Source organism: Metarhizium acridum (genome assembly GCF_019434415.1).
Source record: "Metarhizium acridum strain ARSEF 324 chromosome Unknown scaffold_13, whole genome shotgun sequence".
NCBI classification, from domain to species: Eukaryota; Fungi; Ascomycota; class Sordariomycetes; order Hypocreales; family Clavicipitaceae; genus Metarhizium; species Metarhizium acridum.
In genome coordinates this window covers 3115945-3131827 of record NW_027094016.1, presented here as the reverse complement: position 1 = coordinate 3131827, position 15883 = coordinate 3115945, and the positions used below count along the sequence as shown (strand labels likewise).

The window sequence follows — 15883 nt, the reverse complement described above, 5'->3', positions numbered from 1 at the left end:
GGGATCGCAATCAGCTGCTTTGTAGGTAGGCCATTTTGAATGTTGAGACTTTTCGCTCACCTCTTCCGTTATCTGCCTCCTCTATTTTGACTTCATGCACATTTATACAAGCTCTTATAGTATATATGGGATCTACTTTCCCAGCACATGCCAAGCAGAGAACATCAGGGTAAAGTATACATATCAAATATTGGCCATCAACTCCATCTGGAGTTTGCCAACAGACATGGAGGGTTCCGCATAGGCGAACATGACCGAAAGATCGTACACGATCTCTGGAAACAGAATCGAAACTCTATCTGACGGTTACTCCTATTTTCAGAAGCTGGCCATAGGAAGCTTACCCTGTTTGGAAATACGAGTCGGTCTTGCAGTAACCAGGAGCGTGATAAGGTGTTCCTCATTTGAGGGTCATTTGTCACCTGGTTAATTTCTGTGGTTGCTTCCCGAAAACGGGCTAACACGCTCTCAGCTGCCATGTGTGCGTTCGGGCAATCAGCAACGGGGGTATATTTGAGGAGCTCTCCAAATATCAAAGGGTACCTGCACATTCTTTGCATCGGCTGGCGCTCATGTTAATACGTGTTGCTTTCACTTTCCTCGTCTTTGACATAGGTCTCACCTTCACAAGAAGATCTTTCATAGTAGCTGCCCTGTTGGTGGTGCGCTGTGCACAGCTCCTCGTGCTTAATAGAGCTGACAAGGCCTCGAGCCCTTTCTGATTCCAATCCCAGTCCGGCAATGTATCATAGACCGAAGCTGTTTCTTGAATCATCATTTCATACTTGGCGCCATACTCTTTATATATAAAGAAACGACTCATCTATGGTCATCAGAGAAATGCACTGATCTTACATCGTGTGTGGGTGGTGACTTGACGACTAACCTGTCTCTCAAAGATTTTGGAAACTTCAACAATAACTTGTGGTTCTGCGCATAGTTCAGAAGTTTCCATGATTGACCGACCGCGGTGAACGTTGACTCCTCCGCTTCGACAGAAGGCTTGCGTCCGATCATGAAGCGGTTGCTCTGGTATTCCAGTGGCACACTCGACATGACCAAATTCCTTGACCCCCGAATGTGAGACGGCGCGTTGAAGCTCGTCCAAGAATTCTTCATGCAGCTGTAAGATGTCAGAGAGATTCTGGTTGACTGATTGCCGTAAGCCAGGATATAGGGAAGGAAGCGACACTAGCATCGTAACATAAACCTAGTAGACTCATTAGAATGTCTTGCGGTATCATCAGTGTTCTGCCATACATTCAAAAGCAGCCTTATATCACCGATATAGTCTTGTTCGGTTTGTACTAGCTCATCTAATATACGACGGCGCTTCACAGCCCGATCCAGAGTGTCAGGATCCAGTTTTATTGGCCTGTCAATAGACACATCCTCGGATTGTTTTGGTTCCGCCGTCAGTACGTCGGTGCCATGATCAATCTGCGAGGCACATCTGGAGATTGCGGTGTTGGCTTTTGATCTTGTCATGGTACTGAGCTCCGCCAAACTAACACTGGCGCTTCGAACTGCAGAAACAAAGTTGAACGAAGAGCCGGATGAGGTTTTGGCCCGAATCGAGTAGCACGGCGGTGACGTACTCTGCCCTTCACCGGTACCCCAAAGCCAATATGGCAGATCACGGGTTGGTAACTGGCGTGATGAGAGGCCATGTTTGTTTCGTTTCTGCATGGAGGCCATCCATTTACGGAAGGGAGATCGAGGACGTATATCTTTCTCGGTTTCGATATCAGGCATATCAGAAATGTGATTAATTGAGCTAGGCGGGATCTCGTCTATACGCCTGTGCAAGAAGCCCTGCGAAACCTGAGCTTTGTTCTCGATATCCTCGTTGGACAGCAGAGACTTAATCTGGGTTCGTCGCCGGCTAAGCCCATCGTAAACCTGTCCAGCGTACGTGCTGAAATGGGAAAACTTGAAACTGTTGGTGTGCTTCCCAACAATTGGAGGCATTGGAATTGTTGGTTGAAAGCCGTCGACAGAGGCCCGAGGCGTATAGAAGGTCGATACTGCAATCGCCATACTACAGAAGAATCAAACTGAACAAGTCCAAAAAAAGTTGATACAAAATTACTTCCAAGAAGATCCCAGTTTGGGGGAATGTATGCCACCAAAGACGAACCAAAGGGAGGGTATTGTGTGGATGGGGGAAGAGAAGGAATTCTAGAGATGCCGCCGGGTGCTCAACAGCTGGCAACGGGGGAGCAGTGTCAGGGAGGAAGGAGCAATCCCACCAGTTTACATCAATGCAAACAAAAAAACTGTCGGAGCACCTGCTACTTTCATTTCATGATAGTCAATATCAGTCCGCAGCCTGGAGAATCCGGTCTCAAATAATTCCATCCCATCGCGACAAATGCATTGCCACGTATTGCTGACGACGGCGACGCCGCTCACATCTCATGTCTGGCCCCAAATATGTCGGCCAACGTTTTCTGTCATACCAAAAATGAGGTCCATCATCCGAAATGGCGGTTCATGCTTTTGGCATGTACTCCCTGTGCGATCGACGATCTTGGGTACATGTGGTTGCACTCTCGTATTCGAGCGCTCCTCTAGTCATAGCAAGGGCCTTGGTTGACGGCTTTAGGATTTCGGCAGACCAATTGTCATCCATTTGTGCTTTCGGCTACCAAGGAAACATGGCGTCTGCTGTGTACAAGCGGTTGGACATCTGCAACTTGCTATCTCCAAGTCAACCGCGTGGAGCTCGGGATGACAACAGCAGAGCAAGCTGCTGTAATTCTCTTCAGCTCTGGTCAAAAGCGCCAGCGAACGCCATCGTTTCTGGACCGTTGCTCATCCTCCGAATCGGAAAATGCAGGATGATGTGCATCACAATAGCGTGGTTGATGCATGAAGTGTCGTACATGGTATTAAGGTTCGTGAATCATGGTTGGCAAGCTACGGGAGGACATGGTGATACAGTCATACGGCAGGTAAGTAGCCATTTAGCAACTTCTCATGGCAAAATACCAAATATTCTGTGATCGACCGATTACGGATCCTTTTTTTAAAGAATGAATCCAACGCAAGTTGTGGGGGTGAGTATGTTGAGTTGTTGACGCCTGAAGGTTCTGTGAATACGGCCAATGTCCAACTCCCGCGACTAACAAGGCACAGGTGCTCAAATATGAATACAGAAGACGATACAAAATGACCCCTTCGGTTAAATCGGTCTATTATCTTCTGAAGTGATGGTCACCCTCTGCGGGGTGGGCAAATACCGTGAGATTCAAGCGAACGCCTGTCGCCGTTTTCGGCACCAACCCCTCTTTCATTGTCAAGTTGTAGGACAATATATTATATAGCACCCAACTGCAAAAAAAATGGTTGTTCGATAGCATGGATTTGTCTCAGATCTATAGTGACTCTTTTCACGATGGCCGCAGCCGCCGTGACCCTGCGCTCGCATGAACTTCCTATCCCAGTAGGGTCCAACGAAGGAAAGGTTGCGCAGGAAAACTTAGGCTGGCTCAGACCAACATCGAAGGACACTTCTATTCCTGAAATGCGCAAGAGGCTGAAAGAAGATGGTTATTTATTCGTGAAGAGTTTGATTCCAAGGGAAGATGTGTTAAAAGTCCGATCCGAGTGAGTGTACACCACAGGTATATCTTGTAGTAACCCGTTAGATCATGTAAGGATTAAAACTTCCATGGTAACTGCTGACACCCCATAAAGATATTTCACTCGATATGCTCCGACCGGAATCCTGGAACCGGGAACATCAGCGGAAGCCGGCATATTCAACTCGAACCAATCACCCCAAGCCCACGGCGGCATCGGTGCCGGCGAACTCCCTCCCACAGATTTACAGGTCACAACAATGACCGACGCACACAAAGCACCGGAATATCTCAACTTTGTGGCACACACCGACCTACGGAGTTTTATCAGGAACTTAATGGGGTGGGACAACGAAGTCCTCCTCCAGCGCACAATGCTTCGTCACAACGTCCCCGGCGCACTAAGCACAGCGGTGCATTACGACAAACTATTCCTTAGAGGCGGCGAGGCCTTCTTCCTCACCGCATGGGTTCCCATCGGAGACGTTTCACAAAATGGAGGCGGACTGATGTATCTTGCTGACTCTGTGGGTCTAGGCAGATCTATCGAGGAGGATTTCACTCGCAGAGCAGCCGAATTGACTCCAGAAGAGAGGATTAGCGCGTTCAATGTCAATATGGAAAAGTATGGACAGCTATCACAGAATGCTGCTGAGTTTGGTGCGCAGCACAAACACCAGCGGTGGCTCGTGACCAATTACGAAGCCGGGGATGTGGTATTCCACGACCCGTATATGATTCACACGAGTTCATTGAACGAAGACACCGACGGTAGAATCCGTCTGAGTACCGACTTAAGATTTTACCGCGAAGGAAGCGATTTGGATCAAAGGTGGATGAAGTTTTGGGCGCCGGGTGACGGGCTTTGATGCTTTTTTTCACTTTCTTTCCCACTCAATCATTACCTAACGTTTACAAGGGAGAAGTAATAATTAACATTGCGTCACCTTGGAGGATCAGCACAACATCTCATCAGATTGTCCGTACTGAGCAGTTAATAAAGAGGATCAATCCCGTGACTAATCTCAATATCGGACGCGGGGTCGCCGTGAGTGTCAGAGGTGTTGTGTAAATCTTGTACTGAGTGTATGTCTATGCCCTAGTATACGATGTATAAAAATACCCTGTAGAGTGACACAAATACCTGACAACGAGGTTCTCTAAGATGATGCTTTCTAAGCGCGACTGATCCGCAGTAGCTGCCGCGGGCAAAAAGCTCACTACGACAACGACGCCGCCTGGACGCGATCAAATGTAGTCGCTCAATAAATATGTCCTTTTGTCGTGAAGACGGAGCAGGTCTTGGTATACTCCGTTATCGGCGGACTGACACTCCAAGGAGCTGAATGGAAATGCGACTAGTCTCTCGAAAAAATACCAGAGGCTCATATTTTCACATTTTACGCATGTAGCATATTTGCCTTCCAGGTGTGGAATCATGCTTCATATGGTGGTGACATTGATGGAGAGTAAAATCATTGAGGCGTGGCGTGTAGTATTGCCTCAGAACCGCCCATGATTAGAACCAACTTCTTTTCAAGCTCAAAAAACGGGAGTATTCTCGCCAATAACGGATAGCTTGACATTCCAAGCACGCAGCGTACAAACTGGAGCCGTTGATCATTTGCCGACATACTTTTTGTCTCGAAGATTGCAATACAACCAATCGGAAATGACATGCCTTTTCTGCAGTAAAAAAAAAAAAGGAAAGGAAAGGAAAGACGGAAAGGAAAAAGAAAAATAAAAGCAAAGGAGAAAGGGACAGCGAAGAGAAAAAGACAAGCCCAAAGAACAAGTACGCCAAGGACATTATAGCCCAAGCACGACTAGGAGTCGGTATAAAATGCGTATGTACATTTGGAAGCCTGCCTTACCTGCCCAGCTTTGCCCAGCTCTGGCCTCTTGCCGACTGTTGTTTTGTTTGCAAATATGTATGACCTGCACATTGCCAAAAACCCCGAAATATAGACATCGACAACGCACGGTGACACGCGGAGAACCAACTCAACCAGTGGCGGACGCTAGGCCCGGCAGAGGCAAGGCCCTGGCGCTAGTCCATCTTTGGTATGGACTGGAAGCAAAAAACCTGGGGGCGCGCCGACTCAGGAGCTGCGCCGCTGAACGTCCGGTTTCTGAGTTGTGACGCTTCATGGCTCCGTGAAATGGCATACTGCAGTAGAAGCCGGTAGAGGAGCCTTCAATGTTGGGCTGCTCCACGTTTGAGGGGGCAGTGCTGGCTGGGCACGCTGTCGTGCATGTAGTAGTACATACAATACCTGGCCCCGGGCAACTGGAGGGGACCAATGGAGCGCTTAGTGGGAAGCTGACGGGCGGCATCCTCCAGACAGCAATTGTGTGGATGAGCCGGGATGAAGATGCTGGAGGTAACGACATGTGTAAGCACTCAAGTACCCAGAACTTACCACTGTAGAACTCCTCCTGTGTGTGATCAGGTAACCATTGCCAGAGTTCAGGTACCTAGGTACTTAAGTAGGTAAGGTACGGAGTAGAGTAGCCCTACGGGCGGTCCAGCAACCAGTTGTTACCTTCCACTGGGTGACCAACCACACGCAACTCCGCAAAGTGGCAGCGCCTGCACCTGCCCTGCACTTCATCGTGATCCTCTTCCTCTTACTACCTGCACCTGCCGGCGGCTTCGGTGCAGAGCAACCACGGTGTCTTCGGACTCTAGATGATGACTTTAAGCTGGCAGGCTTGGGCTGACACTGGCCGACACCTGGCCGACGCTTGGCGGACTGGCCCCTGGCTCTAGGCCCGACTTTGCCGCCATGTGGCCCCAGGCGCCACTACGGAGCCTGCTCCAACGCAAAGCACCTACCAGACCCTTCGCCTCAGCCGCTGCCCACTCCTGAAGTCCCGAAGTCGACTAGCACCACCTCCAAAGCCAAAACGGACACGTATGTACAACTCGACTTTTTGCGCTCGCCGGCCTGGCTCGCCAAACGCTGCTTTTTCCTTCATTGTCTGTTTCGTCGTCTTCTCCAGCCTTCTCTACAGACACCACGTGGGGCCGCTCGGATCTGACAAATCGGCCATGTCAAGACGCTGATCTGGCTATTCAAACCTTCTTGACCTTCTCCCCCAACCTTTCGTCTTCCTTTGTCCGTGTTACTGGGTTCAACATCCCCCGGTCTATAATCGCTCGGCACGTCGCGCAACATCCCATTTCCCTCCTCGCCGAGCTTCCGGTGTTCTGTTTACCGAGCAAGTCGACATGGAGAACGCCTTTGCCCGTCCCATTGCGACGGTTCTCTCCCACTTCGAAGTGGACGAGCATAATGGTCTTACCGACAAGGAAGTTGAGGAGCTGAGAATCAAGTATGGCCGCAATTGTACGTCATTCCTATTCAAGTGCCGCGCAGTCTCTCATTTGCCTCCTAACCGCCATAAAATACCCCATTGCGAGCGACTCAGAGTCTCGATGCCGCTCTTCCTCACCCCACCATGTTCATTTAGTACAATTAGTTTTGCTGACTTTGTTGGACAACTAGCCATCCCCGAAGAGCCTCCTACTCCTCTGTGGGAGCTTATTTTGGAGCAATTCAAGGACCAGCTGGTGATTATTCTACTTGGCTCCGCTGCCGTTTCATTTGCTCTGGCACTTTTCGAGGACGACGGCGGCTGGAGTGCCTTCGTTGACCCCGCTGTTGTGAGTACTGCTGATAGTATATATCGACTCGTAGCTCCACGGAGTGTCTTCAAACAACTTGCTTGGCTAACACTTGATTTCTGTACTCAGATTCTCACCATCCTGATCCTCAATGCCGTCGTCGGAGTCTCCCAAGAAAGCAGTGCTGAGAAGGCGATTGCCGCCCTGCAAGAATATTCGGCGAATGAGTCCAATGTTGTTCGAAACCATGGCCACGTTGCTCGAGTCAAGGCTGACGAGTTGGTTCCTGGCGATATCGTTACCGTAGCCGTTGGAGATCGTATCCCCGCCGATTGCCGCGTCATTGCCATTGAGAGTAACAGCTTTGCCGTCGACCAGGCTATCTTGACTGGAGAGAGTGAGAGTGTCGGCAAAGATGATGAGGTCGTGGTCAAAGATGAGCGTGCTGTCTTGCAGGATCAGGTCAACATGCTCTTTTCGGGAACTACCGTCGTTACTGGGCGTGCCAGAGCCGTTGTCGTCCTCACTGGCTCCAACACCGCCATCGGAGATATCCATGAGAGTATCACGGCCCAAATCTCTGAGCCCACGCCTCTCAAGCAAAAACTCAACGATTTTGGAGACAATCTAGCCAAGGTCATTACTGTCATCTGCATTCTGGTCTGGCTTATCAACATCCCCAACTTCAATGATCCCAGTCATGGTAGCTGGACTAAGGGCGCCATCTACTATCTCAAGATTGCCGTCTCGTTGGGAGTGGCCGCTATCCCTGAGGGGTTGGCTGTTGTCATCACCACCTGCTTGGCCCTTGGTACGCGCAAAATGGCTGCTAAGAACGCCGTTGTGCGCAGCTTGCCCTCTGTGGAGACCTTGGGAAGCTGCAGCGTCATTTGTTCTGACAAGACTGGCACCCTAACCACGAACCAGATGAGCGTCAACAAAATTGTCTACATCAATGAGGCCGGCAATGACCTCAGTGAACTCGATGTTGAAGGCACCACTTTTGCCCCCAAGGGTGCCATTACAGCCAATGGCAAGCCCGTGAAGGACTTGACATCGTCGTCAGACACCGTTCGCCAGATGGCAGAAGTCGCTGCCATTTGCAACGATGCCCACCTCGCCTACGATTCCCGTACTGCTACCTTCTCCAGCGTTGGTGAGCCTACGGAGGGTGCTCTACGTGCTCTCGTTGAAAAGATTGGACCCTGTCCTCCTAGTGACACTCATCCCGAGGACTGCCTCCACCACGCCAGCCACCTGTATGAGAAACAACTTCCCCGTCTGGCCACGTATGAGTTCTCCAGAGACCGAAAGAGCATGTCTGTTCTTGTCCAGAATGGAAAGCAGAAGAAGCTTCTTGTCAAGGGCGCACCCGAATCCATCATCGACCGCTGCTCCCACGCGTTACTCGGTGCAAATGGTAACAAGGTTGCCCTCAGTGGCAAGCTTTCTGATCTCTTGATGAAAGAAGTTGTTGATTATGGAAACCGTGGTCTTCGTGTTATTGCCTTGGCCAGCATTGACGATGTCTCCAAGAATCCCTTACTATCCGCCAAGTCGACTGAGGATTACGCCCGCCTTGAGCAGAATATGACCTTCTTAGGTCTGGTCGGTATGCTGGATCCCCCCCGAGAAGAAGTCCCTGGATCAATCGCCAAATGTAAGGAAGCCGGCATTCGTGTGATTGTCATCACTGGAGATAATCGCAATACAGCAGAGAGTATCTGCCGCCAAATTGGCGTCTTCGGCGAGCATGAAGATCTCACTGGAAAGAGCTATACTGGGCGTGAATTTGAGAACTTGAGTCCCAGTGAGCAGCTTGAAGCTGCCAAGAGAGCCTCTCTGTTCTCTCGTGTCGAGCCTGGTCACAAGTCAATGTTGGTGGATCTTCTGCAGTCTCTGGGCGAGGTTGTAGCCATGACTGGCGATGGTGTCAACGATGCTCCTGCTCTGAAGAAGGCCGATATTGGTGTTGCCATGGGTTCTGGTACTGATGTTTCCAAGTTGGCTGCCGATATGGTTCTTGCCGACAGCAACTTTGCAACCATTGAAGTTGCCATTGAGGAGGGTCGAGCCATTTACAACAATACCCAACAGTTTATCCGTTACCTTATCTCGTCCAATATCGGCGAGGTTGTTTCCATCTTCCTCACCGCTGCTCTGGGTATGCCCGAGGCCTTGATACCCGTTCAGCTGCTTTGGGTCAACTTGGTTACCGACGGCCTTCCTGCCACCGCCCTGTCCTTTAACCCCTCGGACCACGACATTATGAGGCGCCAGCCCCGAAAGAGAGATGAGCCTCTCATTGGTGGATGGCTGTTCTTGCGTTACCTGATTATCGGGACATACGTTGGTCTGGCGACTGTTGCTGGCTACGCTTGGTGGTTCATGTACAACCCCGAGGGACCCCAGATTACCTTCAAGCAGCTCTCTCGCTTCCATCACTGCACCGCCGACTTCCCCGAGATTGGATGTCAGATGTTCTCCAACGACATGGCCAAGGCAGCCTCGACAGTGTCACTGTCTATCCTCGTCGTCATCGAGATGTTTAACGCTATGAACGCTTTGTCGTCGAGCGAGTCACTCCTCTCACTGCCCCTGTGGAAGAACATGATGCTCGTCTACGCCATTGCTTTGTCCATGGCTCTGCACTTTGCCCTCTTGTACACCCCCTTCTTGCAGAGTCTGTTTGCCATTGTCCCACTTAACATGACTGAGTGGAAAGCAGTCGTCGTTATTAGTGCGCCTGTCATGTAAGTGCTCTGCAACTTCTATCTAAGCCAGAATTACAAGCTAACGGTTGACATAGTCTTCTCGATGAGGTCCTGAAGTTGGTTGAACGCAATTTCTTCATGCAGACGACAACACATGAGACGACGAAGGGCATCAAGGGCAAGAAGGAGATATAGACGAATAATGAAAGACAAATAAAAAAGAAGTTATATAGACGCGGCAACAATGTTTTGCATGAATGGCCTAAGCTAGATGGTAGACACGTGTATGATAGCCTGCCAGAGAAAGCTGGGGGAGTTTTAAGGGTACTTCGCAGCGGTCCGTGTTTGTACTAGTTCAATAAAAGCATTTGGAGTTAGAGTCAGAACAGGGTTGACTCGTCGCCGAAAAGCATGTGATAGGGCCGAATAATTTGTTGGTAGTAATTGTAATTCTCTGGTTTATTCCATCTCGACGCCAGCCGAGCATCTAGATATTCGTACAGCGCGTTCCAATCCTGCGATTCCTCAGTGCGCACTTCATCAGGTCCGAAGCCGTTCCTCGGCCTCACCGACAACTCGCTTAATCTTGTCTACCCTTTAGTAATCTCTTGGTAACCTTGTTCTTCTCAATGATGTACACATGTGCGCCCCATCCAGAAAGGGCATCTCGATCGACAGCATTCAAAAGCGCTTGCGAGATTGTTTCGAAAAGAGCATCAGGACCCTAAGTAGACTGTTTTAGCAGAGTCCCCCCTTCCCCTCAAGCACAGCCACACGAAAAGAGGAAAAAATGCATCACGAGAAATAGGACAAGAAAATGGGGAAACATACCATGTCCTCCTCCCACAAGCCCTCACACATACCAAACAATTGCTCCGACGCCGTCCCCGAAACAATAAAGTCCTTCGCAAAATCAATGCATCCTATGCTGTCGAATCCGCAGATGAACGGCTTGCCCGTCTTGGGATCCAGCCCCGCCACCACGGGCGACACAAAGTACGGACCGAAGCGGCGCTCGTAGAGTGACGAGGAGACGAGGTTGGCAAAGGTCCGGGGCGCGATGGCGCGCTCCTCGCGGAGGCGGTACATGTTGACCTTGTAGCGGAAGAGGTCGGCGACGGTGCTGACGTCGGTTGCGAGGCCCGTCAGGCCCAGGAATACGTCGCCGTACTGGAAGATCTTGGGGAAGTTGTTGGATACGGTGAGCGCCTGGAGGCCCAGGCGGAGGTCGCAGGCTATGGCGACGCAGTCTTTGCCAACCATGGCGACGCAGGCGCCGCCGTCTTGTGGAACGTTTGTTAGTACGAGATTTGGCAAAGTGGAAGAGACGCGGGCTACCAACTGATGGAGAAGGGGGATGACTGGTGGTAGAGTTAGCTTTTGATGCTGTAATGGACGGAGGAGAGGTTGAGGCGTACCATGGTGTTGGTTGAAGAACTGCGGATCGAGCAGTTGCTCAGGAGGGGCGCTGAGGTTGTTCAATGGATGTCTTGGGGGGTAGTGAAGCCCTTGGCAGGAGGTTCGTGATGGTGGTCGTGGAGGATTGTGTGGCACGGTGGTTTCGAAGCTCCCGGGTTGAGTGAATGTCGTCGTGGTAGCTCAGCTCCGGCACCGAGAACACTGAGCGAGCGCCTGCAGCAAGGCAAACGCACTGGCGCGGCCGACGCTGACTGGCTTGGTGGAGACGCTTAGATCTGGAAAGAGCGGGTGGCCGGCTCTGATTGGTTGGAGCTGTGGTGCTGCTGCTGCTTTACCTCACCACGGCTGCTGCCTGCCAGTCAACTTTTGGGAGTATGAGAGATCGCAGAGAATGTCGACAATGATGGGCTATGTGATCAACCTCGTGCCCCGAGTGTCGATTCTCTCTACAACCACAGCTGAACCGATGAGCTTTTGGCTATTTTCGCTGTCCGATGTGCGTTGTCACCTCGATGTCGAAGCACGCGGAGCGGGTGTTCCAGTACATGTCGTACGTTTGACACAGGCGGTTGGTTTTATCGAGTCCATCTCAATTGCTAGTAACTTGTAATCGTGACGTTTCTCTAATTTTATTTCAATGTTGGGAAATTCTAGCACCTCGAATGGCGCAAACCTGTTATTTTGTCTGTCCAACACAGCAACTACTCCCGCACGCCCGCCTTATGGGAACAGTCCGGCTGCCAGGGGGTAAATTCTGTGGCCCGATCTGTATTTATATTTCGCGGTCTCTATTTGAACTATCACGCGCTACACGATAATACAAAGTCCTATCAGACATTAAAACAATAAATAAGCATATTAGTGTATACTTGTTACTGGATGGATTCATCTTATACTATATTACTCTTTTACTCGGGAGGTAGTTATTTTCTGTACTCAAGTGCTAGTTGCCTCTGATTGGCTGAAGCTCAAGTGTTTACCTCACCGAAAGGCTGCCTGGTTGGGAATCTGGATCCTGGAGGCTTCGAGAAGAAATGACGGACGGCCAAGGCCAGTCCACTTGATGAGCAATCATTGAACTTTGAAAGGATAATCTAACTTCTTCGGTTTTTTTTTGGTTTGGGTCTCTCACATGAATTTACCACTTGTCTGAAGAGATAAAGTACAAGACGTCAACTGATGGACATCTGACACCCACCATTTGCTTCACCCCACCATAGACTTAACGACGGCATCGCCTACCATCACTACCGTGTCTCATCCATCAGCACAGCTACATATTAACCCAGCCCTCTCCTCGAGGCTTTCGGGCTCGATCTTGGCTTCTCTCGCTCGCACCTCCGCTGTCGAAAGGATGGCATCCCACGTCGTCGTCATCGCCACCGACCTGCGCAGGGCGACTATCAAAGTCACCCCTGGTACCTATCTCTCCGATGTGCTAGACCAAGCTTGCCAGAAGCTCAACCTCTCCAGCGACAAGTACCTTGTCAAGTAAAATCGCCCTCTTCCCGCATCTGCGTCCCGCACGCCAGCCCTGTTCTTAAATTAACTTTTCAACAGACACAAACAGAGGCAGGTCGATCTCTCTGTACCCTTCCGAACATCAGGCCTTGCTGGCGGCGCAAAGCTCGAGCTCGTTATGCGCTCGAACACCCCGTCCGCCGTACAAATCGCCCTCCAAATCCCCCAACCCGACGCCAAGGAGATCCCAGGCGGCCGCTTAATCAAGAAGTTCCCCTCCGACCTGACGCTATGGAAAGTCATGCGCCAGTTTGAAAGTGGAGAGGCGAGCGCGGGGAAGAATATCAACATCACCGCGAGGGGTTATGCGAATACAACCAGTGGGGGCGGACAGCTGTATTATGAGACACCTGTTTTGAACATTATGGGGAGGGAGTTTTCGAGTTTTCCAGAATTTCAGAAGACGTTGGCGCAGTTGGGGCATAATTCGGGCAATGTGTTGATTCGGTTGGGGTACAAGAGGACTGAACAGACGCTGTTTGAGGCCATGGAGAAGATTAGTACATATTTCAAAGATGGAGAAGAGAACAGCGGATCCGACGTCAAGGTTGATGGAACGAAGACAGAAGCCAAGGAAGAGATTCAACAGCAGGATGATACGACGATGACCGACGGTGTGCCAGAACCACAGGTCGCTCAAGAGGATTCATCACCGTCACAGCCTGAGCTTGAGCCTGCCCACTCAACCGCGCCGGTAGAACAAGATGCTCCTAATGAGAGTGCAACAGCCTCCTCGCCCACATCACAGGATCCGTTTCAGCCCGTCAACGTCTTCCTCGCGCCAACGGGAACTACACCTGCTGCAGCACTGGTACCAGCCTCAGAGACGGACTTCACGCCAACCATCGCCCACGCTCAACTCCACCAGGCCCGACTTCTCGAGGGCTCGAGGAACAAACGGCTCCTCTCGGACAAGGAACTAGAAGAGAAGGCCGCCGCGGAAGAAGCACGCATCGCCTCCATTAAATCCATCCTCGTCAGGGTCCGATTCCCCGATAATACCAGCAGCGAGTGGCAAGTCAGCCCCAATGAGACGGGAGCGTTCTTGTACCAAGCTGTGCGACACGTCATGGCAGATGCTACGCAGCAGTTTCACCTCGTGCTCCCCGGCGGCAAGGACATCATCAAAGACAGCAACGGGGAAAATCATAACCTTGTCAAGTCGTACAAACTATCTGGCCGGGTCCTCGTCAATTTAGTGTGGGAAGATAGTGTACCGGAAGCAATCAGAAAGCAGCCCTTCCTCAGGGCAAATGTCGCGAGGCAGGGACAAGCTGTCAAGGTGCCTGATCTTCCAAAAGTCGGTGATGCACCTGAGCCGGGTCCCGCGACGGAGGCGCCCAATAAAGAGGACAGGAAGGACAAGGGGGATGGGACGAAGAAAATACCAAAGTGGTTGAAGTTGGGGAAGAAGTGAGTTAATGATGTTACTGCATGACTTGGCGTTTTATTTCGAATGTACAGGGTAGAGTTTAGAAGAGCGAACGGTTATGACAATGGTGTAGTAGTTACACATGACAAACATTATGAAATTGATCTAGATGAACATTTGAGAGTTGGAGACTCCTTGGGAAAGAAGGATTGGAAGGTATGCTGCATTCATGCTGGGAGTGATGTTGGTCTTGAATAGTAAGTCCCGGTGGTACCATGGACAGACAACATTGAGTTGTGGGGAATCAATGAACGGAGATGCAATTTCATACCGGAATTTACTATGATAATCCAGTTGACAATGAGAAAACTTGGCAAAACACGGCGTCACATTCATTCAAGCATCACGAACACGAGAAACCACGAGTTTGAGAAGGTTAATTTTGGTATTCCAACGAAGCAGTAGCTATTTCACGTCTTTAAGATCCGCAAAACAAGCCCTCTCAGCTACTACTCCGCCCGCCAAATGCATCCATGTCATGACCCCACGCCGGTTTTTACATGCTTTCCCGCGGGAGAAAAGGAAAACTGCTTGTTTTTTCTCCCAAATTCTGCAACCCGATAAAAAGTGTCCGATTTCAAAGTCATTTCACCCGTCTAGAATGCGATTTAGTGGGCGCGGCGGGACTCGGCGATGACGCGCTGCAGCTCGTCGACCTTCTTCTTGGCACGGCCGAAAGTACCGAGCTGTCGTCTGGTTAGCATCTACGACACAGAATGAGAGCGATGAACAGGCTGAGAAAAACGTACTCTCTTCTTGGCGAGCTTACGGGCACGCTTATCCTTGGAGTTACGGAGCAATTCGATGACACGACGCTCGTAGGGGGCAAGACTGCATCCATATTAGCTTGGCCCAAGGCTTCGTGGGTTGAAAAACTTCGTTCGGCAAGGAAAATTCATCGAACTGGCTGGCGGGTTTGCAATCGAAGATGGCATCCAGTCTTGCCCACATGGCCCTGGGTTTCCCGTCCATTCGATGATTTCGCTCCGCTCGAATTGACATTTTTCGCTTTGGTCATGTTGCAACTTACCCAGCAACCTCCTTGACGACCTCACGGACGAAAGCGGTGCGCTTGCTCAGGTGGCCCTTGGTGCGGGAGACACGGGGCTTGACGACACGAGGGGTAGTTTTCTATTAATGGCAAACAAAAAAAGCACAAAATGTCAGCGTCCATCGTCTGCTTCGGCAACAGGAACCGCCTCGTGGAGGACGAGGGGGGAGCGGAGCAGAGATCCTCCACGAGGTGAGACTGTGACAGCACGTACGTGGCCGCGGTTCAGACCAACGGTCAGACCGGTTCTGGCGGGAGCTTCCTTGGCCATCTTTGTCGATTGGTGATGGGGTTGTCGACTTCGGCGTTGGGTGATGTCGAGGGGAGTAAGATCACCAAGTTCGGAGACGGGTGCCGTAAATTTCGGTGGATGGCGCACACACCACACCGCACATCCGACAAATTTTTTCGACTTGTGGGTCACGTGCGCGAGGGTAAGCGACGATCTGTGCAGGACTGGTATCGGGGGCACGGGAGTTTGATAAACCCGGTCTGGACGATTGTCGCTCCACAGCGGGCTTCAGCGGG

The 15883-nt window shown here is 50.8% G+C and overlaps 6 protein-coding genes across 6 annotated transcripts; 3 read left to right on the top strand and 3 right to left on the bottom strand.

Annotated features, from left to right (window-relative positions):
- Positions 1-832: 832 nt before the first annotated feature.
- J3458_003591 (uncharacterized protein) lies at positions 833-1971 on the bottom strand (the record flags this gene model as incomplete). Its single annotated transcript, XM_066117847.1, has 2 exons — positions 833-1123; positions 1261-1971. The coding sequence occupies 2 exons, from the start codon at positions 1969-1971 to the stop codon at positions 833-835; spliced, it is 1002 nt and encodes a 333-aa protein (XP_065977639.1).
- Positions 1972-3299: 1328 nt separating this feature from the next.
- Positions 3300-4654, top strand: J3458_003590 (uncharacterized protein). Its single transcript, XM_007808676.2, has 2 exons — positions 3300-3612; positions 3703-4654. The coding sequence occupies exons 1-2, from the start codon at positions 3401-3403 to the stop codon at positions 4454-4456; spliced, it is 966 nt and encodes a 321-aa protein (XP_007806867.2). The 5' UTR covers positions 3300-3400; the 3' UTR covers positions 4457-4654.
- Positions 4655-6822: 2168 nt separating this feature from the next.
- J3458_003589 (uncharacterized protein) lies at positions 6823-10127 on the top strand (the record flags this gene model as incomplete). Its single annotated transcript, XM_007808677.2, has 4 exons — positions 6823-6940; positions 7100-7257; positions 7348-9971; positions 10028-10127. 4 exons carry the CDS (start codon positions 6823-6825, stop codon positions 10125-10127), a joined length of 3000 nt encoding a protein of 999 aa, XP_007806868.2.
- A 533-nt stretch (positions 10128-10660) lies between these two features.
- Positions 10661-11597, bottom strand: PUP3_1 (proteasome core particle subunit beta 3). The gene is made up of 3 exons (XM_066117846.1): positions 11351-11597; positions 11275-11293; positions 10661-11215 (listed from the first exon to the last, which is right to left on the bottom strand). Exons 1-3 carry the CDS (start codon positions 11351-11353, stop codon positions 10728-10730), a joined length of 510 nt encoding a protein of 169 aa, XP_065977638.1. The 5' UTR covers positions 11354-11597; the 3' UTR covers positions 10661-10727.
- Positions 11598-11730: 133 nt separating this feature from the next.
- J3458_003587 (uncharacterized protein) lies at positions 11731-14700 on the top strand. The gene is made up of 3 exons (XM_007808679.2): positions 11731-11919; positions 12006-12842; positions 12912-14700. The coding sequence occupies exons 2-3, from the start codon at positions 12706-12708 to the stop codon at positions 14287-14289; spliced, it is 1515 nt and encodes a 504-aa protein (XP_007806870.2). The 5' UTR covers positions 11731-11919; positions 12006-12705; the 3' UTR covers positions 14290-14700.
- rpl36_1 (60S ribosomal protein eL36) lies at positions 12275-15709 on the bottom strand. The gene is made up of 4 exons (XM_007808680.2): positions 15570-15709; positions 15335-15435; positions 15054-15135; positions 12275-14990 (listed from the first exon to the last, which is right to left on the bottom strand). The coding sequence occupies exons 1-4, from the start codon at positions 15624-15626 to the stop codon at positions 14913-14915; spliced, it is 318 nt and encodes a 105-aa protein (XP_007806871.1). The 5' UTR covers positions 15627-15709; the 3' UTR covers positions 12275-14912.
- Between the last annotated feature and the right edge of the window lie 174 nt (positions 15710-15883).